Raw genomic sequence first — 26,711 nt, 5'->3', positions numbered from 1 at the left:
TAGTTCCTTCTAGGGATATGCTACTACATATAAAAGTACATATTTACTTTAGAATATCAGCAAATAATGACCATACTATTCTCTAAAAAGGTTTCTTCCTTTATGGCATCAAATAGTTTTTAATTTATCACAAAAACACCTTAGCTATGCAAAACAATTTTCCTTTTTTTCTTCTCCACCTGACAGCTGCCAACATCAGTTGTAACACATTTGTTTAACAAAAATCGTGTACATATATTTATTTTGTTCTGCCATTGTTGTCCATGGATCATCTTGATTGCATGGAATTTTTGCTACGCATTGGGGATATAAAGCAAAATGGGAATACCAACATGTACAATAAACTTAGTTTTTATTTGAATGGGAAACAGAAAATTAAAATTCAAGCACACTTTAAATTTTTTAAATGAATTTAGTGAGAACCACCTCACCCATTCAGGAATATTGAAAATGGTAAAAATGTTGAGCAAGCTTTTCATCGACCATTACTTTTTAAGAAACTGATGATGGTGAAATTTTATGTTATTAGTATTTAACGGTACCGCCCGATTTCAGGTATTTTGACAGTTTTGCTACATTTTTACCTATTTTCATCATTATTAGTGGACAAGTTTCTACATCTCTGGGAAGACTAAATGCCAAATTATAGCTAATTTGGGCAGAAAATGTAGCTAAAAAGGTCAAAATACCTGAAAAAGGGCGGTACCCTTATGAGGGCGATACTTAAACGTGGACTGATGTAGCCCATCTCCGAACTTGATCTAAGTTCAGATCAAATACATATGTGTACAAAATGTCAGCCATCTATCTCATAGCATTCAGAAGATAGCGCGATTACAACAAACGGGCGGACGCACAGTGGTCGAAACCACTGATCTAGCGGCGCGAAATTAATAACTTGGAAACGAATGAAGATATCTTTCTGAAATTTTGCACAAACTCAATCTGTGGGTAATTATGGACTATGTATGAACAACATAGGCAAATATTTTGGTATAGCCCCCATATAACGGTACCTCCTGATATTCGATATTTTGAGAATTTAAGCCACCTTTTCCTTCCAAATTAGTTGTAATTTGGTACTTAGGGTTCCTAGTGATCACTAAACCTTTCCACCAAAAATTGTGGACATAGGTCCACGTTTGGGTATAGGCCCCTTTTAAGGTACCTCCCGACTTTCAGTAGCTTGGGTATTTAAAGCTACATTTTCCGGCCAAATTAGGTGTAATTTGGTATTTGGGGTTCCCAGTGGACACAAAAATTCTCCACCAAAAATTGCGAACATAGGTCTACATTTTGATATAGCCCCCATATAACCGTACCGACAGATTTTGGGTTTTTTGAGGATTTAAGCTATTTTTCAAGACCATTTATCAGCAAGATTTGCAGCTAAATTTTGGTTATTCGGAATCTAGGGAGTCCAATTTAATTATTAAAAAAATAACTGGACCGAACCTCGGTGGACCTTTGTAGTTACGCTCCATCCAACAAACGTATATTGCACTAAAAACATATGAAAAATAATAATTTTTGAAAATTTATTGCTTTATAACTATGTTACTTCAGGCCCCAAACATTTTATTTTAATTTAACTTAAACCCTCCCCTATCAATAAAAAATAAACTTTGTTTAGTTTTATTACGAATTTATTTAACAATTAAACAAATATGAGGCCAGGTTTTTAGCAACAATTTTATTAAAATCTGATCCGTCAAAATTTCTTGCACTTGACACTGAATAACTGAGTGAATATTTACAACAACAAAAAAGTAAAAACAAAATCTTAGTCAGCAGAGTGTCTGTAATCTATATACTGGAAAACATTTCGCAATTTTATACTTTGATTTTTTGACTTTCGCGCCGCTAGATCAATGATTTCGCCCTCTGTGGGACGAAGAGAAATAGCTAAAGAAATTTAGAATTTTACGCTGATCAAAAATATATGTAATATATGCAACGCTCCTAACCAGATACTCGCTCATATCACTGCTCGCATACAGCTCATCAATCAGCAACGCTCGTAGCCCGACACTCGCTCACCTTCCAGCTCCCGTACACAGCTACATGCTCTTATGTCTGGTTTACATTCGGCATCGTTTCGTGATTTCGAAGGCGTTTCGTGATTTCGCGCGGAATCATGCAAAATTTATCATGATTTCCCATACAAAAATGAAATCATCTCATTTCGTGATTTCAGCGAAATCAACATCGAAATCACAGTACACATGATATACAACCCTGTGTTTGCCTAAAAAAGTACCAAAAGTTGCAACACTTTTCACGTATCACAATAAACAAGGTAGATGGTCAATTGCTGCAAAAAAAATTTTAGTATCAAAATTTCTAAACAATTTGAATAAAATATTAAATTACTTTTCTTAAATGCTATTTTTCATTGTGTTCCCGTACTTTTTTAATGGTAATGTTAGAAAAAAGAGGGATCTGTGAAAAATCTATTAAAAATTCCGGGAACGGAAAAATGACGGAAATTGCAATAACTCCAGCATAAATGTCAAAATCAACGTATCAGCTATCATATCATGATCATGCTTGCTGCTAGTTTCTACTAGGCCAAAATTGTATGGCAGAAATCAAGAGAAGAACACAACTGTTATCGATCAAAATTTATTATGATGCCTAAACGATAAAATAATTTTTTATTTTTCCATTTGTTGGAACCATACACAATTAATACGATATATAGATAATTTTACGATAATTTTCGAAATAAAGTTGTAAAGTTCTATATTGACGTATATTTTTGATGACTAATACAATTTACAATAACTTGTTTTGAAAATTCATGTTCGATCAGCTGCGCATATGCATCTACCTTGATCATTGTGATATGTTTGAAATCAACAAAAAATAATTGTAAACACCGGGGTGTATTTCAGGATTTCGTGAAATCCAGTGGATTTTGGAGCGCAAGTGTAAACTTGGCATTAGTCAGCTACTCGCTCAAATCCAGTTCACCGTGAACGCTTGTGGCCAGCTACTTGCTCATCGTTCAACGCTTCAATGTTTCTACTAGTGCTTTAATGATGCCCAATTTTAAGTTAATCAAAAATTATCGTCCCTACAACAAAAGTAGTAATCAAAATGGTGTTTCTCATAGAGCTGGAAGTGTATGTCTATATGGTAATATTCAAAAAAGTTTTACAATCGCTGAAGTTGAGGTTCACCATTTAATAAGTCGCGAACTGTTAATATATTTTATAAAATATGAATACATTTATATATATTGAAGTGTTTTAGCTACGATCTCATAATATGGACCATAACAAATAATTTTCGTGGAAGCTGCGCTGGTGGTAATATAAAAAAATGGGAAAAATGTGTTGAAGTTTACAAGTTTTTTTGTGTTCTTTCTTGATTTCTGGCCAAACCACGGACAATTCAAACCTGTGTTCAAAGAAAGAACTAAAGAATACCCCTTAGGCAATATGGTTCTAGTGTATGACTTTTGGATATATACACTGCATCCCCCTAAAATCGATGTTGACATTTTGAAGTTTTGATTTCAGTGTTTTTCGAATTTTTATTATAATTAGAGGGTGCAACTAGATAATAAACCAGTATATAGGATTGTAGAACTCGCGATTCCACGTCGTTCGATGTATATCTCATGAGTGTGCTCCGTACAGCTTCCTAGTAATAGAAGTCCAAAGGCGAAAATTTGGTGCGTAAATTTTCTGAAAAAAAACCTATTTTTTGGCTTTAAAATTTACAACTGTAGTACAGGTACCCCTGAACCCCACGTGATTTTAGTTTTTTAACGTGCCGGATCTAATAAGCCCTTCCGCGTTTGAATCCATCCACTATAACGCCGGATATAGATACCTTGAAAGTAGGAAAATCTGCAAAAATATATTTTGACAATTCCGCGAATTTAACCGCGATTTTCTTTGATTATTTTTACATAAATGTAATCCTTTATACGCGATTATAATATTTGCCAAAAAAATGTGCCACAAATTACAAAGATTCGGGAGAAATATCCCTATTTATCCCAAAATAGAATGTGGTGGCACATCCGCAGTTCTTGACGAATCTGTCTAAAATAATTTATATTGACGTATTTTTAATAGGCGGCCATTGAAATCGGATGCACCTTATAATCATATGCACATCGCGTAATTTTTGCCCACTTGAATGTTTTTCGAATAGTAAGATGCAACTGATGGCACACTTTGGCCGCTAAATGAAACATGGGAAAATCCATGCATATTGATAGACATGGACTCCGTGTATCCGAAAAGCACATGCACCTCAACTGTTTTAAACGGATTCGCGAATTATACGGTTTTTAACTTATATGTTTTTTCTTTGATTGTAATTTCAATATTACTCTCTACTTCTTATTTCTATTGCTTATCACAGAAAGCAAATATACTTTCACGATGACTAATTACTTTTCTTGTAGAAGTTTAAGCAAAATACTTCAGGATTTGGATGGAAATTTAGCGAAATAATAGAATAACTCCCAACATTTATTTTTCAAATTTTTCGCATTTAACCAAAAATATATTTTTGAAATAATTTCCAACAATAAGTTTCCGTTGTTTTTTGTTGCTGTAATATGCAAGTTATAAACCCGATCTTTATAATTTTGGTCTCACATTTTTCTACGCGTTGTCTAGATTCTGTACGTATTTTTAAATTATTTTTTATAGAGATTTTTTGGACTCTGAATTAGAAAAAATAAAATTAAATCCAAGATTTCTTCAATATTGTTTTATTTTCCGCGAAAATAAAAATAAATTTAGCAACTATTTTAGCATCTACGGATAGATATCAAATGCTGTTAACGATTAATATATACATGTTCTTATTACAACACAATAGGATTTTTTAAATATTTTTTCTTTATAAGAGAGTAAAACCCCATATAATTTTTGAGTGCAGCATCCAATTTTGTGAACGCGAACAGATTTGAAACCACAATTTTTTTCGTAAACCATGTACCAAAAATGGCGGATGTGCTCGCCAAAAAAGTTTTTAATTTTTTTTTCTATGTAATTGTAAAGGAAATTTGAAATTTACCATATATTTCAAATAGTCTACAGTAGTGCCTGATTCGTGTCAAATTTTTGGACTGTTCATATTTTTGGCTTCTGATTTAATTGCATTCGAAACATATGACATATGTAAAATTATGCAAAATTCTTACATTTTTGGATATGCTAAATAAATATTGGTCTACTCTTTCGGGTACCTCCCACACAAAATTTCGGAAAAGTTCAGTTTAGGACCTGCTCTCGAATTGCTTTGATTTTTGTTGCAGCAACCTGTATTCACTGTCCCCCATACGACGGTGCAAGTTTCATCAGGGGCAAGTCCATACTTCCTGAGAAAATAGCCTGAAAGTTGCAAAAAAAACCCTATGACACCGTGTGTAGTGGTTGGAGCGCAAGATAAATCTCGAACGGATCTGCCAATACGGTCCAAAAATTGGCCTTCGTAATATTTTGTCGAAACATAGTTTATGTTCGAAGATAAACTATATCGGTCCACTCCTTCAGGTATATCCCTCACAAAAGTTCAAAAATGTTCCCGAAAAATTGTGCACACGATAACTCTTGAAGGGAGTACATCGGTCACTCCCTTCAAGAGTTATCGTGTGCACAATCCATAATCCATACTCTGCACATCCTAATAAATCTACCAGATATAGATCATGTTCTAATATGGACTATATTTGTCTACTCCTTCTGGTACCTCCCACACAAAATTTCGGATAAGTTCACTTTAAGACCTGCTCTCGAATCACTTTGATTTTTGTTGAAGTTATTTGCATTCGCTACCTCCATTACGACGGTAAAAGTTTTTTCAGTGGCAAGTACATGTTTATTGGGAAAACATCCCGAAAGGTGTAAAAAACGCTATATCACCATATGTGGCGGAAACCAAAACTCTCGAACTGTTCTAGCGATTTGGTCCAACATTTGGTCTTCGTCATATTTTATCCAAATTTAGTTTCATGGGGCAATACCGGTAGACAACTTCCGGTATTTCTCCCCAATATTTTAAACAAGTGAGCAAAGTCTATAGTCGGGACAGGGGCGACTATGTGATACACTACACCACTACACCCATGTGAATAAGATTTTGACTGGTAAACATTTATTTTAGGGAATATTTCCTGACTACCACCAAACTCAATATGTTCATTCCTCTCTTCGAGCCCTGATCAAAATTGCGACCATTTTTTTTTATTTTTTCTAATCACGCTACAGATTACAAGAAATGGCAAAATTGGATACTATTATGTTATCTCCCATGTTATCTCAAAATTTCGTGACGGTCCGATCAAAATTGCGACCTGTAGCGTGATTACAAAAGAATGGAAAAATGGGATTTATTACCGACTATTGCGATATCTCCGTTAGTTGGTCACCTGCGTCAACCTGCTTTGCATCGTTGTAAAGGTGTGATTTTCTACTTTCATAGCCAGACTTTGCATTTAGAAGGTCCCCAAACAAAGCTGTGATATTCGTCATTATAATTTAAATCGCAAAAATGAAAGCTTGTGTTGGATTAGCGACTATTGCGATATCTCCATTGTTTGACCTTCTAAGGAAACCTACTTTTCATCGTTGTAAGTATGATATATTCTTCTTTCATTGTCAGGATTTGCTTTTGGCATACCCTTTATAGAAGCTGAGATATTCGTTTTAGGAAACAAGTAAGAACGGCGTTAAGTTCGGCCGGGCCGAACTTGTTATACCCTCCACCACAAGTTGTATTGAAGTAAAATGGAATAATTAGTTTCCTTTCGTGTATGAAGAAGATTTAATACTAAATTTCAGCAATTTTGGTAAAACAATGTGAGGCACCATTCTATGGGGGCTATTTCAAAATGTCGATCTATACCGACAAATTTCTGAAGGAAAGTTTTTAGGCTCAAAGAAGACTAAATACCAAATTTCCTATATTTCGGTAAGAGAATGTGACTAAAACTTAAAAAATACCGAAAGTCAAGAAGTACGCTTCTATGGGAATATAGGAAGATGTGGACCTATACTGATAATACTCTTCTGGAATATTTTATAACTCTTGGGGGCTATATAAAGGTATGGACCGATACCGACAAAATTCTGGGGGAAAGTTTTATACCCCTAAAGAAGACTACGAACCAAATTTTAGCCATTTTGGCAGGATAATGAAGCTAAAACCTTAAAAATACCGAAAATCGGGAGGTACCGTTCTATGGGGGCTATATAAAGGTGTGGACCGATACCGACAAAATTCTGGGGCAAAGTTTTATACCCCTAAAGAAGACTACGTACCAAATTTCAGCCATTTTGGTAGGGTAATGAAGCTAAAACCTTAAAAATACCGAAAATCGGGAGGTACCGTTCTATGGGGGCTATATGAAGGTGTGGACCGAAACCGACAAAATTCTGGGGGAAAGTTTTATACCCCTAAAGAAGACTACGTACCAAATTTTAGCCATTTTGGCAGGATAATGAAGCTAAAACCTTAAAAATACCGAAAATCGGGAGGTACCGTTCTATGGGGGCTATATCAAAACGTGGACCGATATATCCCATTTTCAATACCAACCATCCTGCAAGTAATAAAAACTTCTGTACCAAATTTTGACTCTCTATCTTTAAAATTGCGAGCTGTATCTTGATTTGAACAGACGGACGGACTGACGGACGGACGGACAGACGGACATGGTCAAATCGACATAGAATTTTATGCTGATCAATAATATATATACTTTATAGGGTCTCTGACGAATATTTCGATGTGTTACAAACGGAATGACAAATTTAATTATACCCTCCATATGGTGGAGGGTATAAAAACGTTGACTTTTTCTCCAAATAAGTTGTTTGCCCATTCCGACCCAACATTATCTGGCCATCACCAAAATCAGTAGTCTTCTTCCCCTCCCGGACCCCCATTAACCCCAAAAATTTCGTGTCGATCCGATCATTGCGATATCTCCGTTACTTGGCCACCTACGCTAACCTACTTTGCATCATTGTAAAGACAGGATATTCTACTTTCATAGCCAGACTTTGTTTTTGGAAAGTCCCCAACAAAAGCTGTGTTATTCGTCATTATAATTAAAAAAATACTACAACCTCTATAAAAATACGACAACCCTCTATAAAATCTGATATATTCGGTTTGGAAAAAACATTGCCTTTTTCTCCAAATAAGTTTTTTGTCCATTCCGACCCCGAAATATTATCCGACCATCACCAAAATAGGCTTCTTCCCCTCTGGGACCCCCATCAATACCCAAAATTTGGTGACGATCCGATTAAAATTGCGATCTATAGCGTGATTACAAGGTTTAGATGGACAGACGGACGGACGGACACATATAGCCAGATCGACTCAGCTCGTCGAGACATTAAGTTTGGTATATATAAGTATGGTTCGACGACCATTATTTCGATGCGTTACAAACTTTTTGGCCAAAACCAACTTATAATACCCTCCCCACATAGTGGTGTAGGGTAAAAAATGTCACTAAAAGTCTAGGACCATATCACTTGAACAACCAAAGCATATGGGAGTATTTGAACTTTTCACAATACATAGTCAACAGACAAAGAAAGGTAGCTATTTTGAACTTTATGCACCTCGGGGTATTTGTAATCTTTGTATACCACAATACACATGGTTGCTCAGACTACATGTTTGTTTCAATACCAATTTGATCTTGCAGTTTTAATTTAATAATAGAAAAGCAGTTATACCACACATAACCTATTTCCCATTTCTGTGTTCGTGTCATATGCCGCACACAACTATTTTTAATGTTAGAGTTCTTGTATAAGACTTATCGTTGCTATTTCCATGCTTGACATTTTATGTTTTTGTATTGTGCTTTCTTTTGTACGGTAGAAAAAGTCTGATATTTAAATATACAACTGTGCGTGATGTACATTTTAATTTTCTTCGCACAACCGAAGAGTCTGTTTTTCTTTTCATGAAAATGAGTTTCATTTTCAGTGCACAAAGAAAGTGCAATATCCGATTAAAATAGTTTCACAACCATAATGCGTTGGTGTTGACAACTGAAAAAATTTCATTTTTATATACATATGTACAAGGTACGTGCTCGTGTTTCTTGTAATTGTGTATGTTCTAAAATTTAATTTATTTATGTATTTAATTTTAGTATGCACATAAGCCACTTCCTTCCTTCACTTCCTCATTTTCTTAAGCACGTATGTATGTTGTGATCGTCTTAAGGCAGTGATGGGGACGAAAGCGGCTAAATCTGTCATGGTCAGATGTGTAAATCTGTCATGGTCAGATGGTTCATCCTATTACAGCATACTGTTGGGAACAACACATGGAGAAAAATTAAACGCGAAAATAACAAACAAACACCAAAAAACCTTGGTTACAGTCTGGCAACCTTTCCGAGGATGAAATTTTTCCTTCAGCAAGTAGCAAGCTCACATACACCGATTGTCAAAGATTATAAGAAACTTAAAATTCCACAAATCGACGATCGACCATTTATAAAAAGTTGTAGCACTCCAGTCTCAACTGTAACAAAACCGCCCTTCAATGAAGTCGTTAAGTACAACGACAAGATGGGGAAGAAGCCACTGCGTAATCGAGTAATGTAGTATCACAATTGTCCAAATTAATTATGGAACATGATCGAAAAACGATGTTTCTTATGTGTCCCACTTTGCCTCTAACTACTTCCGGATATTTCTAATTTTAACTTCACAAGACTTCTAATAATTTAACTTCTAAGGCTTCGCTAAGGAGAACAACTACAGCATAAGTCAATCCCACGGCAGCGGGTTCAACAACAACTACAGCATAAGTGATCATTTTCTAGGTGAGTTTACTGAGGAGAGCACCTGCAGTGAATGTGTCTTTTCATCGTTTGTCGCTGGTCACTTGACTTTTTACTCAATGAGTTGTGTTCACTAATTTGTTTCTTCTGATATGCTGTTCAGTGTGTGTCTTTAATTAAGTCGTGTGTCGTATGTCTGCTGTGTTCATTTAATACATTTAGCAAGTAAGTGGGGCGACGTTTTTAGAACGACTTCGGCCTGAGGCCGATCCGGGCCCTCGTATCAAAGAGATGACACTAAATGTTCCAATGGACAAGAATATATATTAAATCACCTAACTACAGCCTGACCGAAGTATGAGTCCTGGGATATAGGGAATAAACTCTTGCCAAAATGGGGAAGATGATGAAGACGACATGGATGATGCCTAAAAGCTGATTGCCCAACAAAACTGAGGCAACACTGTAGGGTTGCTTTAGATAATCAGGGTCCACATATTATCTAAAGCAACCCTACAGTGTTTCATCAGTTTTGTGGGGCAATCAGCTTTTCGTCATCATCCATGTCGTCTTCATCATCTTCCATGTCGTCTGTTCGGAGAATATCAACACATCGGCACCATCCAAGTAGTCTACGTTTATGAAAACGAGTTGAAAGTTTAAGTAACAGTAGTTACAAGATGATATATGTAAATGGAAGATCACAGATTTCACCAAAAGTGGAAAGTATTATGAATGCCACTCAACCCCACGACTCCATCATTATTGGCTTTGACGCAAACGCAAAACATAACTTGTGGGCAGCACTGAAAAAAGACAGATGTCAGGCAATCCCAAGGTGGCAGGTTCTTCGATACCAGATTGAACCGGAGCTCACTACTTTAGCATTCCGGCCAGCGGCTGCCACCTCTGTGTACGTATCCACCCCACTCAAACTTTTGTGGGATGCACTAGATTACGGGAGTGAGTGTATCTCAGTGGCTGATGTAGACTCGTCCATGTGATGGATTACGATAGGGACTACATTGCTGTGAAAACACAGCCCCCATTGAGTCATCGCTTTCCTAGTGCACAAGTCTGTTCAATGCAGACCTATTTCACTTGAGCCTGGCTCTAATGACCAGTACATGGAATGAATGGGGGCAGCAGTCAGGAGTGGAACTGCCGAACGCATACATCCCGCCGATACAAAGCTTTACTCCAGGTTATAGGCCCAACATTAGTCCACTTCTGGAAACTCATAACCGTCTGGTCTTCGGGTGCTTTAATACTCATCGTGAGTTGTGGCATTCTATCCTCGGCAATGCCCGGGGAGGTAAAGTGGAGGCTAGATAGATTGATAGATCTACGTTTTTTCAAAGAGTATACAAATCACCCCTTCAGAGTAGGGCGCTCCTAGACATTATCACTGCTGTAACCTCTCGCCATATACCAGCTGGTCGAATACCCGAAGTGAGACCAAATTTCCCAACAAAGGATTAGCAAATGCCAACTCCAGTGACTCGAGTGAGGGAGCTGACATAGGAATTTAACAGATTAATCGGTGAGCATAAGCCGAACACAAGGCTAAATTATCTAAAGATTTGCAAAATTGTAAGCCGGAATAAGTGAATTGTGGGCAACGGTTAGGCCACTCTCGAACCCTGGAAAAAGATTGATTGAACCTCAGTCACGGTTGGCGTCGTTATGATGATCAGAATTCGGGCCAAAAATGAACATAAAATCCTCAACATACTTCAAATCGGATTGTACCGCTATATGGGGGCTATAGGAAAAAACTAATCCATGTTGATTTTGCTTTCATATTTAACTGCGTGGAAAATGAGTTACTAGATTTGAACTAAACAGACACAAAAGCAAGTTAAATAAAACACTGTAATAAAAACAAAGAAAAAGAAACAAGTGAAACACTGTAAAAATAAAGTTCCTTAAACTTGCCTCAGCATTTATGCTAACGGGGGTATATACACTTTCATACGGGCAAAATGTGCCTCATCGAAATAATGGTTTTAGACCCCAAGTATGTTTGGACGAAATGTTTTTCAAACAATTTGGGGTCGATTTAAAAAAGGCCGTCCGTCTGTCTGTCTGCCTGGCTGACTGGGGCGCACGATAACTCTTCGAAGATGGGCCATATCGGTCCACTCCTTAACAAAACTTCGAACATGTTCGGAACATTTGTGCGCACGATAATTCTTGAATGGAGTAACCGATTTGGTCCATACTTTTCACGTAGTGAAATTTCTACCAGACATAGATGAGGAATCTATCGGTCCACTCCTTCGGGTACCTCCTACCCAAGTGTAGTGGTTGGAGCCTACGATAACTCTCGAAAGGATCTGCCGATTCGGTCTAAAATTTGGCCATCGTAATACTTTGTCCGAACTTAGTTTATGTTCGAAGATGGGCCATATCGGTCCATTCCTTTAGGTTCCTCTCCCACAAAAGTTCGAAAATATTCGGAAAATTTGTGCCCACGATAACTCCTGATGGCAATAACGGATTAGGTCCATACTTTGCACATCGTAATATTTCTACGATACATAAATTAGGCTTAAATATGGACCATATATGTCAACTCTCTAGGTACTTCCAACCCAAAATTTCGGAAAAATGCAGTTTAAGGTCTACTTTCGAATCGCTTTTATCTTTGTTGTAACAACTTGTATTCCCTGCCCCCATTACGGCGGTGCAAGTTTGTTAAGGAGAGGGAAAATGGAAAATAGCCCGAAAGCTGTAAACATCCCTGTGGCACTTAGCATACGATAACCATCGAACTGATCCATTCGGTCCAAAATTTGGCCTTCGTAGTATTTAGTCCAAAATAGGTTAACGTTTGAAGATTGGCAACGGAACAACCGTCCAAACCTTGGATCTCCTAATATTGTCCAAATGTAGTTTTACTTCAGAAACATTCAATTTTGTTGTTAACGCGCAGTTTAGGATCTGTTCGAAGAACCTTTGTGAAATTATACCGATGATCCTCTTTGTGGTCCTATTTTAGCGATTTTATGGTTTTCGTCGGCAAGTCCATGCTTCCTGACATTGTGCCTCAAAACCTCTATGTTATACGGTGACCAACTGAAATGACTGGTGGACACAAAATCTATTAAAAGGAATGGGTCCCAAAATAAGATCCACTTCCAAAATGGACCATTGCTTAAAGTACATCCTCAGCAACACTTTTGAGCTTCAAACCAAATATGTTTTTTGTCGCAAATTTCAAAAAGGGCTACGAAATCCGTAATCGGTTGATTTGATTCTGTCAATAGATGGACGTTTCAATTCACACATGCTGAGGGTATATCTCTGTCGGCCGACTGATACTTTTTTACTTGTTCTTTATACTTTTTCGCTTTGAATAAATATGTAAAGGGTGTTTTTTAAGCCCGATAGAACTTGAAATTGTAAAAAATAACACAACAAATTAAATTGTAATCAGCACTGCTGGTCGTATGTCACGAATAACACGAACAATGCTGGCCTCCAAGGCATCAATTGTTGCTGGTTTATCAGCATAAACCAGTGACTTCACGTAGCCCCACAGGAAATAATCGAGAGGTGTCAAATCGCACGACCTTGGAGGCCAATTGACAGGTCCACTTCTCGAAATCAACTTATCGCCAAATTTTGATTTCAATAAGTCGATGGTTGCGTTCGCCGTATGGCACGTAGCGCCATCCTGTTGAAACCACATCTCCTCCGGATCAATGTCATCCATATTTTCAAAGAAAAAATCATTGATCATGGTGCGGTAACGATCTCCATTGACCGTAACGCGAGCTCCGGCCTCATTTTTGAAGAAATTAAGGTCCGATGATGCCACCAGCGTGAAAACCGCACCATACGGTGCATTTTTCTGGATGCAATGGAGTCTGTAGGGTCTCTTGTGGATTGGTCTCACTCCATATGCGGCAATTTTGCTTATTAACAAACCCGTTAAGCCAACAATGCGCCTCATCGCTGAACACAATTTTGCGATAAAACAACGGGTCGAATCGACGACTGATTTTCAAAGTAAATTTGGATAATTTCGTAGCGTTATTCATGATTTGTCAGAGTATACTGAAACAAATAAAAATAGTTTCATCAAAATTTAATTGTTTGTGTTACTTTTTACAATTTAAAGTTCTATCTAGCTTAAAAAAACACCCTTTACTTACTTTAGTTTGATAATATGCGGAAGATGTATAGGAACGCTCTTCCGCAATTCAATAGTTCTTTCTGGAGAATCGCGAATTATCATCATTACGCAATAGAAAATGTTTGCAGGAAAACCATACATCATATTTATAAAACTCAAATATCAGTATTTGAACTTAAACATTTAAGCGGAAAGTGCACGAAACGAAATATATATTTTCACAAATACCTTGCCTCTAATATTATATTATTCATAGTAATGTGCTACCTTTCCACTGTAGTCTGAATACGTTGACATTTTCTTCCCACAAAAATAAGTGAATTTTTATGCAAAGACTACTGAACTTTTTGTCAATTTGCCAAGGGATTGCTTGTCAATTCATTACTTCTTATTTTTCTTCTTGTGCGGGATATAAACTATTCCCTGTCATAGAAGTCGTTTGTCAATAAAAAGTTGAATGAACTTTACACCTTAGGGTAGTGAAAGGATGTCATACCTTTGAGTTCAACGAATTATTTGTGTCAAATTAATGTCAAACTGTTGTGCTATTAATGTATTTCATAAGAAATCAGTTTTAATAAAATTTCCAACAATGCCGTTTATTTTGTGCAATTATTAATATTAAATGGAAATCGAATGGTAAAACTTTTTGGGAGTTGGTATAGATTTTACAAAAATGTTGCATGTGACAGTAATAAAATTACGCGAAGGTTCAATGGATGTTGTATTAATCAACGGGGAATATGACGAAACCAAGCGTGTTTGGAAAATTGGAAAAATTTTAAATTTATGCTTTTTTTTCGTTTCAAATTCCCATACTGCATGAAACAAATTCTTATTTTAGAATTTCTTATTTTAAAGTGGGAATTCAATTAATATTACGTGTTGTTTTTTATTTGGAGGCAACTTTGTTCCCTTTATGGATGATAAATCTCCACGGTTGATATCACATAGCGATTTTATGGCACACGCTTATTGAAATATACTACTAAGTTCACTGCCACAATCTCTACAATATGTCATTGACTCTACCCTCGGGGTACCAAGGAACGTGACAGTCATTTGTAAAGTTTATGCCAAGAATGTAATCCTCTTGAAAAGTGATTCTTGTTTAGAATTTTATCTTTATTTTGTCATATGTACAAATGTTTTGTTCACAAATAACATGTAAAAGCGTTGAACTTTATTTGCCAGTGTGCTGTTAAGTAGAAAGAACAAATTTAGATATTCGTGGTACATGAGCTACCTGAAATAATAAAGATACCTTCAGCATCTATAAACAGACAGGCGCAGCTCATCTGTATAAAATAATAACAGAGACCAACACGCCATCTATTCCTGGTCCATAAAGGATCTCTTCCGCCGACTATGCAGCTTGTAAAATGGAAATTTGGTGTTGCCTTCGCAACATTGTTTCTTCACGAGTGCACTCGGCCGCACGTCTCTCTGGCAGTGCAATTCGTGCTTGGTCGATTTTTTAGCATATTCGTGTGCGTTTTGTCCACAGCTCACTCCGATCGAACTCAAATTAAATAACAATGATTTTGTAACTTCGTTAAAGAGACCAATAGCAATGTAAGTTGCTAAATTTACAACGAGTGCTCCACTTGAAAGGGTTTTGGGGGCTAATTTTCCAAAAAAGTTGATTTAAGCTTTCTGTTGGAGCAAAAGTCATTATTTATTTTATTTATTTCAATTATTATTTATGTCATTATTATTTAATTTATTCATTTCTACAGTTGTTTTATTTAATTGTCATTATTTATTTATTTTAATTTCAATAACTAATTATTTACACCAAATTGATATATTTGCCCGTAAATTATGAATATCCCACATTTATTATCACTTGCCCCAACTGGCATCCCTACCTACATTAAAAATGTTCTAATTTTTCTATTCCCTTTTTAATCATGTCCTCATCGATTCAAGGCCAAGCATTGCCTCGCTTATGTGGACAATGATCTGCCTCTGCTAGGCTATCTTCTGTTTTTGTTGTCCCTATTTACTCTCGTTGGTTTCGCTGTTTTACCAACTAAACCAATCGGCGACTATGTAACAGAGGTAATAGCGTAAGCAGAGACAGTATGTATTGATCGATGACACTTTGTTTGATTGTTTTTTAATTTTCTAATTTCTGTGTCAGTATTGTTACTCACATCTGCCTTGCTGCGTTAAACTCTTTAACATCTTGTTCTGCCGTGCTGCGCTAAAGAAAGTTAAATCTGTTTAATACAAAGTAGTCTAAATCGCGATTAACGAAAAACTGTTTACACCTAAATTAAGTGTTTTATATTATAATTAATAGTTTAAGTGTCCCATCGGGAGCAGAATAATTTCCTAATTATATTTAATTATAATTGTGTGTAAATAAAGTTGCCCCAGAGACAATTTATATTTTTAAAATAAACTTTTTTTATTGTGTGTTTTATTTTGCTCTCAGTCTTCGTCCGACAGTGACACTCACCGCATGTGTACAACGGAAGATCGCAAACATTTGTTTTTCTTATTCAACACAATATAATACATATTTTGTTATTGTCCCAAATAACAAAAAGGTATTACAGTAAATATACCAACAACTTATTCTAAACATCAAAAGTACTTGTGCTGCTACTAATCTCTTGCTGCGGGCAGCATGAATATTAGTAGCAGCTCAAACGACGGCGAGGGAGCCGACGCTGACAGCGATACTGGCTGGCAAATCCCATCACCCAAAAAAATAACAAAAAGGCACCAACCTAACTCACCAAAATTATACCAACAAAAGCGCATAACTTTGAATAATGTATGCAGCAACAATAACAATTCTTTCTCCGTTTTGCGAAATGATGATGAAAATGAGGAAGATCAACAAAACCAAAATGAAATTTTAAACGAGGAACCAAAACCTCCGCCAATAATAATTCCAGACGTTGCTGATATTAGAAAAATGATTAATAGTTTCACCAATGTAATTGATAGTGAAAACTTTACATATAAATCCCTGAGAGATGGGCAAATCAGACTATCATTAAAAGATGTGAAATCTTATCGATCAATCGTCAGGTATCTTGATGACAATAAAATTGTATTCCACACTTATCAATTGAAGCAGGAGAAGCCATACAGGGCTGTTATTAAAAAATTACATTTTTCGACACCTATTGAAGAAATTAAGAGAGAAATTGAGACATTGGGTCACAAAGTTCGCAATATCTGTAATGTGCGAAGCAGAGTCACCAAATCACCATTACCAATGTTCTTTCTCGATTTAGAGCCCAGCCAAAATAACAAGAAAATATATGATATAAAGCGATTGTATAAATGTAATGTAGTTATAGAACCACCAAGAAAAATTAATGAGATTGTGCAGTGTCATCGTTGTCAACAGTTTGGGCACACAAAGTCTTACTGCCGGAAGAATTATAACTGTGTAAAGTGCGGACTCAGTCATCGAAGTGATCAATGTCAGAAACCTCCTAATTCACAACCCCAATGTGTAAATTGCTTGGAATTTCACACAGCTAATTATAAAGGTTGTACAGTGTACAAAAACCTAGTCAAAAGAAAACATGGCAACAACAATACAATTTCAATCCAAAATTCAAATCAAAAACAGTTCGAGAATACTACTGATAACTTTCCAACATTTGTCCCATCACAGGAACAAAATCAAAACAATCAGAATTCATATGCACAGACCTTACGATATCCAGAGCAGGATACCTTTCAAAGATTAGAAACACTTATTCAAAAGCAAACTGAATTAACTCATTCACTTTTAAACATGATGCAACTCATTTTAACTAAATTATGCAATTAAATCTTCGCATAGCACTATGGAATGCTAATGGCATTACCAATCATACAAGAGAAATTGAACTCTTTATTAAATCTAATCATATTGATGTTATGTTAGTATCTGAGACTCATTGTACAAGTAGAAGTTTTTTCAAAATTAATGGATACGATTTTATATTCACAAACCATCCGAGCAATAGAGCACATGCAGGATCGGGAATACTCATCAAATCTAATATAACCTATATTGTATTAAAAGAATTCCAGGAACCTTTTCTACAAGCTACAAATATTAAAATAAAGAGCAGCGACGGTGATATATTAATATCTTCTGTGTACTTTCCACCACGTCATAACATAAAAACAGAACATTACGATGCATTTTTTAGTACAATTGGATCTAGATTTATTGTTGGAGGCGATTTCAACGCCAAGCATCCATGGTGGGGGTCTAGGCTTATTAATCCTAAAGGAAGGGAACTTTTCAAGTACATAACAAATAAAAACTTGTCAACACTTTCGACAGGAAGTCCAACTTACTGGCCGAGTGATCCTCGTAAAATTCCTGATCTCCTTGACTTTTTTGTGTACTCTGGAATACCAAGTCACAAATTGGATATAATTAGTAGCAATGAATTGAGTTCAGATCACACTCCAGTACTGCTTAATTTAAATACATATTATGCGACTAAATCTGGTAAATGCAAAATTATACGTTCGAACACGAACATTCCACTATTCCAAAGTGAGCTTGACAACCGTATAAACTGTCACATTGAATTAAAAAATGGCTATCAACTCGATGAAGCTGTTGAACATTTAGCTAACTCAATTCATGCAGCAGCCAGTTTTTCTACTCCAATACAAGAAAGTCCTACCCAGAATGGCGAACAATTTGTTTTGTCAACGCAAATTCGGCAGATGATACGGGACAAAAGAAGGCTACGAAAACGTTGGCAAATTAGTAGAAACCCCAGTGATAAACGGCTATTCAACAGAGCTTGCAAAGATCTCAAAAACCTACTGGAAAACTTTAAAAATGAAAAAACAGGTGAATATATTGAAGAAATAAATAATGCTAAATATGACGAACATATGCTTTGGAAAGCGACAAAATACCTGAAACGACCATCAAAAAGAAAAGCTCCCATAAAAGCCGACGACGGCTCATGGTGCAGAACCAATGAAGAAACAGCGGAGGCCTTTGCAAAGCATCTATCAAATACGTTTAAGCCATTTTCATTTAATTCCGACCAGCAGCTTGACCAAGTAAATAGCTTTCTTGACTGTCCATTACAGATGGATTTCCCAATAAAAGCAATTACTTTATATGAAGTTCTCCACGAAATAAGAGTCCTTAACAAGAAAAAATCCCCTGGATATGACAAAGTTGATGCTAGTGCTATATTAAACATGACTAGAAAAAGTATAAGATTTTTAACAATCATATATAATGGTATTTTAAGACTAAATCATTTTCCGACTCAGTGGAAATGTGCGGAAATAATCATGATTCATAAGCCGGGTAAACCTGAAAACCATGTCAAGTCATACAGACCAATAAGTCTACTAGTTATTTTTTCTAAAATATTCGAAAGAATATTCTTGAAGAGATTATCACCCATACTAGACAAAAACAGTATTTTGCCCGATCATCAGTTCGGATTTCGACACAGTCATGGCACTCCGGAACAGGTGCATAGAATTGTGGATTTCATAACCAATAGTTTCGAAAATAAAAAGTACTGTTCATCGGTATTTCTTGATATAGAACAAGCATTTGACCGTGTCTGGCATCTTGGTTTACTGTTTAAAATCAAAAAACTATTACCGGCTCCTTATTTCCTATTTTTTAAAAGTTATCTGGCAAGCAGAACTTTCTATGTAAAAGTCGATGATTTCACTTCTAATATTTATGATGTAAATGCAGGAATCCCACAGGGAAGTGTGTTGGGTCCTGTTTTGTATACATTGTTTAGGGCTGATATACCAACAACCGAGAATATTTTGATAGCAACTTACGCGGATGACACAGCTATTCTTGCATCAAACACTTGTCCAGTTACTGCGTCCACATTTGTTCAGAACGAACTGATAAAACTTCACGATTGGCTACAGAATTGGAATATAAAAGTTAATTCAGACAAATCAAAGCAGGTAACATTTGCCTTGAGACATGGTAACTGTGCTCCCGTTTCTATAGGAGGTAACCTAATTCCTGTTAGTGAAAATGTGAAATACCTTGGAATGGTATTAGATAGGCGACTAACTTGGAAAGACCACATAAAGAATAAGTCCAATCAACTTAAAATCAAAACGCGTAAAGTAAATTGGCTCATTGGTCCATCATCAAAACTTACCCTTGAAAACAAACTTAGATTATATAAATGTATTCTAAAGCCTATCTGGACTTACGGTATCCAATTATGGGGCACTGCAAGTAATTCAAACGTAGAAATTCTTGAAAGATACCAGTCAAAGACACTTCGACTTATTACAAATGCCCCATGGTATATCAAAAATGATTCCATTCGGAGAGACTTATCAATTTTAAAGGTTCGAGAGGAAATAAAAAATTATAGCGAAAAATATGTTCAACGACTTAGCGATCATGTTAATATTCTAGCAATATCTTTACTCGATACATCGGATGAAACACGAAGACTTAAAAGGTATCACGTACTGGATCTCCCATTCCGTTCATAGATTATAAAGCATCCACATTTTTTGTAAATAGCCATTAAATAAATCAATGCATTTGTAAAATACATAATACTGCATTAATTAATAGATTTGTAACCATTTGTAAATAACCATTAACCGATATATGTACATATATGTATATTTTATAATTTTGATTATGTATGTCACTGGATGTATATAATTTCTGTCACTTGTAATATAACCATATCATTTGCTTATTATCCTTGAGGATAGATTGTAAATAAAGAGAATAATAATAAAAAAAAAAATTTTGCTCTGGCTCTAGCTAGCCATTCTCCTACATTTTAATGGTGCCGAAACCCGGGAATTATGAACAAACAAAGAACAGTGCATATTCCCAACAACTTAAACTAAAACAAAATAACATTCAGTGAACATTTTGTGCAAAATTAATTTCATTAAAATTGAAAATTAAAAAACGAAATTATCTTTTTCTAAAAATCTTAATGCAATAAAATAAATTTTATCTTACTCACAACTGTGAACATTTTATTGATTTCAAATTGGACAATACAATGTGTCAACAAAAGATTAAAATAGTGTCTAAACTAAAACTGGAAAAAATTATTAATTATTGTTATCTGTCCCTATGCTGGGAAATATAAAAACAATTGTGAACTTTTCATCTACCCCTGTGCTGGGAAAAATTAAAAGAAAATAAATAATACTGTGCTGGAAAAAAACTTGACATACAGTTGGTCAACAAAATTATTACAAAATTTTAATTAAACTATTTTAATAAGAAAAACACGTAACTTAATAAACAAAACTGCGAAAAAAGAGAAAATTCATATTCTACTATACGGAATTTAACTAAAATTAAAATAAAAATTACTCAATAAACACAAAAACTGTGAAAGTCATACCTACCTCTGTGCTGGAGATAAAATTAAAATTTCTTTTGGAAACTGAAAGTGACAATTTGTGTTAAAATAAAAACATTTCTACCCTATTTATTGATTCTTTTTGTGCCAACCACTACATCTATTTGCCTTATACTGGTGAGACACTGATAAACATTTTAATCGAAATTTATGAACATTTGCCGGTGTTTTTGGAAATATAATTTGCAATATATTTTTGTTTGTGTACATCTGAAATCAAAATGGAAGATTACTCGAGAGCCATCGAAGATCAGAAAATTTTATTGAGCCGCGTTCAGCGAATAGTGTCTGACTTCGATAAATTGCCCGACGGTGAAAAAAGTCGCGGTTTGTGTCAAAGTTGTCTGGACAAAATTGATGAAATTGAAAAAACGTTTGAGGCAAATGAACAGCTTTTTGATGCCGTTCGGGACAAGTCAATTAACCCTGAAGATGTCCCATATTTTAAAGAGGATGTGCATTATTCCTTTTTTAAAGTTTACCTCAGTGGTAAAGGAAAATTAATCGATTTAATTGCTGAATATCGCCCTCCTAATTCTCCGAATTTTCACTCCGCTTTTCATGCCTCAAGTTCTTCTCAAAGGAATGATTCTGTTTTACCCGATATTCGTCTTCCGAAGATAAACATTCCCACATTCTCTGGTGATTCTCTGAATTGGATCTCTTATAGAGATATGTTTATTTCCCTGGTACACAACAACCAAAGTTTATCCAATGTCCAAAAATACTATTTCTTAAAAAATTCTTGCCGAGATACTCCATTGTCCATCGTCAATGAATACCCTGCCTCTGAAACGAGCTATGCTCTGGCGTGGGACGCATTGGATAAAAGATACCATAATAAACGTAAAATAGCTGACACTGTGTTGCGAAAACTTCTTACCATCCCGAAATCCAATGGTTCTTGCGAAAGCATTACAACTCTTCTTGACTCAACAAGAAATAGTTTGGCTCTGTTGAGCACATTAGGCATTGATTGTTCCAATTGGGATCCACTTCTCATCCACATTACGGTCAGTAAATTAGACCTACAAACATGCAAAGAGTGGGAGCAATCATTAAAAGCAGCCACAGAAATTCCTAAACTCTCAGAGTTGTACAATTTTCTGGAAACAACATTTCGAACATTGGAATCAATAGCTGAATATACTGAGAGCACAGCAAATCCACAATTCAAACCGCATAACCATAAATCTTTTCACTCGCCAAAAATTACTCAAAATCGTCGAGTAAATATGGCTGCCGTTAATGACGATAACTGTCCCTGTTGTGGGAAACGGCATTTTCTATACAAATGTTTTAAGTTTGCTGCTATGCCCTCTGCCTCCAAGCGTGACTTTATCAACTCTAAGAAAATCTGTCGTAATTGTCTGAATCTTGGCCATTTCTCAAAAGATTGCAAATCTTCAAGTCGCTGCAAATCATGCAACCTTGCTCATCACACAATTATGCATAATGAGTACACAACTCAAAATCGGTCCCATATTTCCAATACTTCTGAAAGCCGTGATGATTCGGTATCTTCTTCTCCCTCTGCTGGGAATTCAAATGTTAATTTATCTCTGTTGAGTACTACAGTTATGCCTCAGGTGCTTCTAGCAACTATTCGCGTCATAGTTAAGAGCGAATTTGGAAACTTTACATTAAGGGCCATTTTGGACCAAGGAGCTCAAGCAACCTTGATGACTGAAAGTGCTTGTCAGCTATTGCGCCTTCGTAAACACAAAACATTTGCTCGGATCACCGGCGTAAGTGGCGAAAAAGTTGTTGTTAAACAATTTGTGAAATTTAATCTTGCCTCTCACTATGAAGCTGGCTTTGAGTTAAGAAGTCAAGCTTACGTTATGCCCTCCCTGAGCAATTATTGTACTGGTCCAGTGGACAGAAATAAATTGCCCTCCTTGGAATTTTCTCTAGCTGACCCTGGCTTCGATAAAAATGATCCGATAGATCTACTTATTGGTGGCGATCTATATGGAGACATTCTACTTCCACAACAAAAGAAATTCGACAAAGGCATTTTTCTACAACTTACCCATTTCGGGTGGATCGTTTCTGGTCCGACGTCTGAAATTTCGTATGCTCACTCAGTCAACATAAATTTGTGTTCGCTTGATACACAACTGGGAGCTTTTTGTGAAAAAGAAGAGCTTGTAGAATCTCGCAATTTGACTTGTGAAGAAATAGTTTTTGAAGACTTCTTCAAGAAAAATTATACTCATGGCTCCGATGGAAGATACTCCGTCGCCTTACCCGTCAGGTCGCAAATTCTCGGCAAATCTCCACCTGCTTTCAACCACAGTGACTTCAGCGCTCTGAATCAATTAAAACAAGTCGAAAATAAATTCTCTGAAGAACAAAACTTTGCCTCAAAGTATAGGAAGTCTGTAGATGAATATGAATCTTTCGAACATAATGTGAATATTGGTCCCTATCCTCAATGCGTTAAACCCTCTGGTTATTTTCTGCCTCCTCATGGCGTTGCTCGAGAATCAAGTTTCGACGCTAGGAGTAGACTACTTCCTTCTTCGTCTCTAAATGAGGAACTTTTCCCTGTCCCTGCGTTGCAAATTGACCTTCCGGCTATAATCAATCGATGGCGTCGATTTAAAATTGGTTTCAGCTCCGATCGCGAGAAAATGTTCCACCAGATACCAGTTGTAGACAGTCATCAACACCATCAGCAAATATTATGGCGAAATTCTGATTCGGATAGTTGCGTCGACAAACGTCATACTGTGACCTATTGCACTTCCTTGGCTCCGTATCTTTCAGTTGACGTTCTTCTTCAACTGGCGGAAGATGAAACTTACCCTGAAGCATGTAAGATCCTCAGAACTGATACGACTGTTGATGGCATTCATTCCGGCGCTGACTCAGCAGCAATATTTATACAGAAACAATTGGCTCAACTTCTCTCTGCTGGAGGATTGAACTTACGCAAATGGACGTCTAACTCTCCAGAAATTATGTCCCATAATCCTGCAGCAGTGTACATTGAAGTTTTAAGTGGTAACGGAGAAGGTGTAATAAACTTACTGCAGTACAAAACGAAAGTTGACCCGCTAAAGATCTTGTCTGTCCCAAACTTGGAGCTGTGTGGAGCTCCACTTTTTGTAAAACTTATGAACAAAGTACAACAGATGCTAAATCTAAACATCTCTAATGTCTATTACTGGACTGATCACATTGCCGTTTTATGCTGGCTCAGAGGAGAATCTTTCAGATGGAGAGTTTTCATTGAAATGGATGAAGTCCAACGACATTCCAACATATCCCAATGGCACTATTTGTCAACTCATGACAACCCTGCTAACTGCGCTTCCCATGGCATTTCGTCTGCTGAATTAGTTCAACGTTCCCTCTGGTGGTCTGATTCTCTTTGGATCTCTCAACTTCAATATCTCTGGCCCAAGCTGCCACACAACTCATATAAAACAAATATGGAAATGAGGAAATCATCTCTGACTCTCAATTTTACTACGGTCTCGGATTATCCAGATTTCTTAACTGAATACTCAAATCTAACAAAATTGATTCGAATCATGGATAATATCTTGCGAAATCAATATAAACCATATTCCAAAATCCGTTTCACTGGCTTTCTACGAGAGGCGGAATTAAAAGAGAAGGCACTACAACTAGTTATGGCGTCTCAAGAAGTCGATTTCCCTCAGGAGATACAACAGCTTAAGAGAAGAAGAAACATTCATTCAAATAGCCAAATCGCCCAACTGTGTCCCCTCTTGGATGATGATGGCGTATTGCTGGTTGATAGCAGACTCAAAAAAGCTAAGTTGCATTATGATTTTCAACTTCCTATATTATTATCCAAACTTAGTCCTTTATATCCCTTAATCTTTGCAGATGTACATGGGAAGACACCTCTGATCCAGTTCCAGGTCTATGCCACCAGACGCTTATGGATTGTATCTGTCCGCAAACTGGCTAAACCTTCCTCCGTGTCAATGGCCGATTGCCCGAATTACAGAAGTTCACACTGGTGCTGACGGGAGAGTAAGAGTCGTGTTCATGAAGTCAAATTGCAAAATCTACCATTGTGTCTGGGCTAAAAGGTCGCCCTTCTGCCTCTTCAAGAAGAATTTAATTCCCCACAAGATGAAGAAGAAAGTTGCTGTGAGCAGAGGCACAGCTCGGAAACCGAATAAAAACCTCATCATATGTCGTACCCCTTGGTCAAGAACAGTTGTTCTTTGTGCGGGGGAATGTTGGAGCAAAAGTCATTATTTATTTTATTTATTTCAATTATTATTTATGTCATTATTATTTAATTTATTCATTTCTACAGTTGTTTTATTTAATTGTCATTATTTATTTATTTTAATTTCAATAACTAATTATTTACACCAAATTGATATATTTGCCCGTAAATTATGAATATCCCACATTTATTATCACTTGCCCCAACTGGCATCCCTACCTACATTAAAAATGTTCTAATTTTTCTATTCCCTTTTTAATCATGTCCTCATCGATTCAAGGCCAAGCATTGCCTCGCTTATGTGGACAATGATCTGCCTCTGCTAGGCTATCTTCTGTTTTTGTTGTCCCTATTTACTCTCGTTGGTTTCGCTGTTTTACCAACTAAACCAATCGGCGACTATGTAACAGAGGTAATAGCGTAAGCAGAGACAGTATGTATTGATCGATGACACTTTGTTTGATTGTTTTTTAATTTTCTAATTTCTGTGTCAGTATTGTTACTCACATCTGCCTTGCTGCGTTAAACTCTTTAACATCTTGTTCTGCCGTGCTGCGCTAAAGAAAGTTAAATCTGTTTAATACAAAGTAGTCTAAATCGCGATTAACGAAAAACTGTTTACACCTAAATTAAGTGTTTTATATTATAATTAATAGTTTAAGTGTCCCATCGGGAGCAGAATAATTTCCTAATTATATTTAATTATAATTGTGTGTAAATAAAGTTGCCTCAGAGACAATTTATATTTTTAAAATAAACTTTTTTTATTGTGTGTTTTATTTTGCTCTGGCTCTAGCTAGCCATTCTCCTACACTTTCGTTGATGTTTTGATTGAAGCCGCCGACGCATCTTTCGAGTAAAGACTCTTTACTTAGAATGTTGTATACAGGTATAATAGCATCCAAAACATTTGATGGAAGTGGTCTGTAATCGTGTATGAAAGCGTCTTTTCTAGTCCGATCCCGTTGATATGAACACAACGAGACTTCGCCGGTTGGACATCTCTCGTGACGTGGATTTGTATCGCTTGAACTTAAATGATCAAATGTCGCCCATATTGCCTCATGCATATCGTGAAGTCCATAGTAGACAGTGAGCTTGTCAATCAATTTTCCTGTCAACATTCTATTGCCTCCAAGCTTTTTGTTCCTTTTTGCTAAACTT

At 36.2% G+C, this 26,711-nt stretch overlaps 1 protein-coding gene across 1 annotated transcript; it reads left to right on the top strand.

The window, feature by feature from the left end:
- The first annotated feature begins 21,546 nt into the window (after positions 1 to 21,546).
- On the top strand, positions 21,547 to 25,277 carry LOC141398461 (uncharacterized). The gene is made up of 2 exons (XM_073975744.1): positions 21,547 to 25,121; positions 25,193 to 25,277. The coding sequence occupies exons 1-2, from the start codon at positions 21,547 to 21,549 to the stop codon at positions 25,275 to 25,277; spliced, it is 3,660 nt and encodes a 1,219-aa protein (XP_073831845.1).
- The last annotated feature ends 1,434 nt before the right edge of the window (positions 25,278 to 26,711 follow it).

The sequence above is a fragment of the Musca autumnalis genome, unplaced genomic scaffold (genome assembly GCF_047663935.1).
Source record: "Musca autumnalis isolate F117 unplaced genomic scaffold, ASM4766393v1 scaffold_3, whole genome shotgun sequence".
In the NCBI taxonomy this organism is placed as follows: Eukaryota; Metazoa; Arthropoda; class Insecta; order Diptera; family Muscidae; genus Musca; species Musca autumnalis.
The sequence above is the reverse complement of the archived record's forward strand: the minus strand, read 5'-3'. Positions and strand labels throughout refer to the sequence as shown.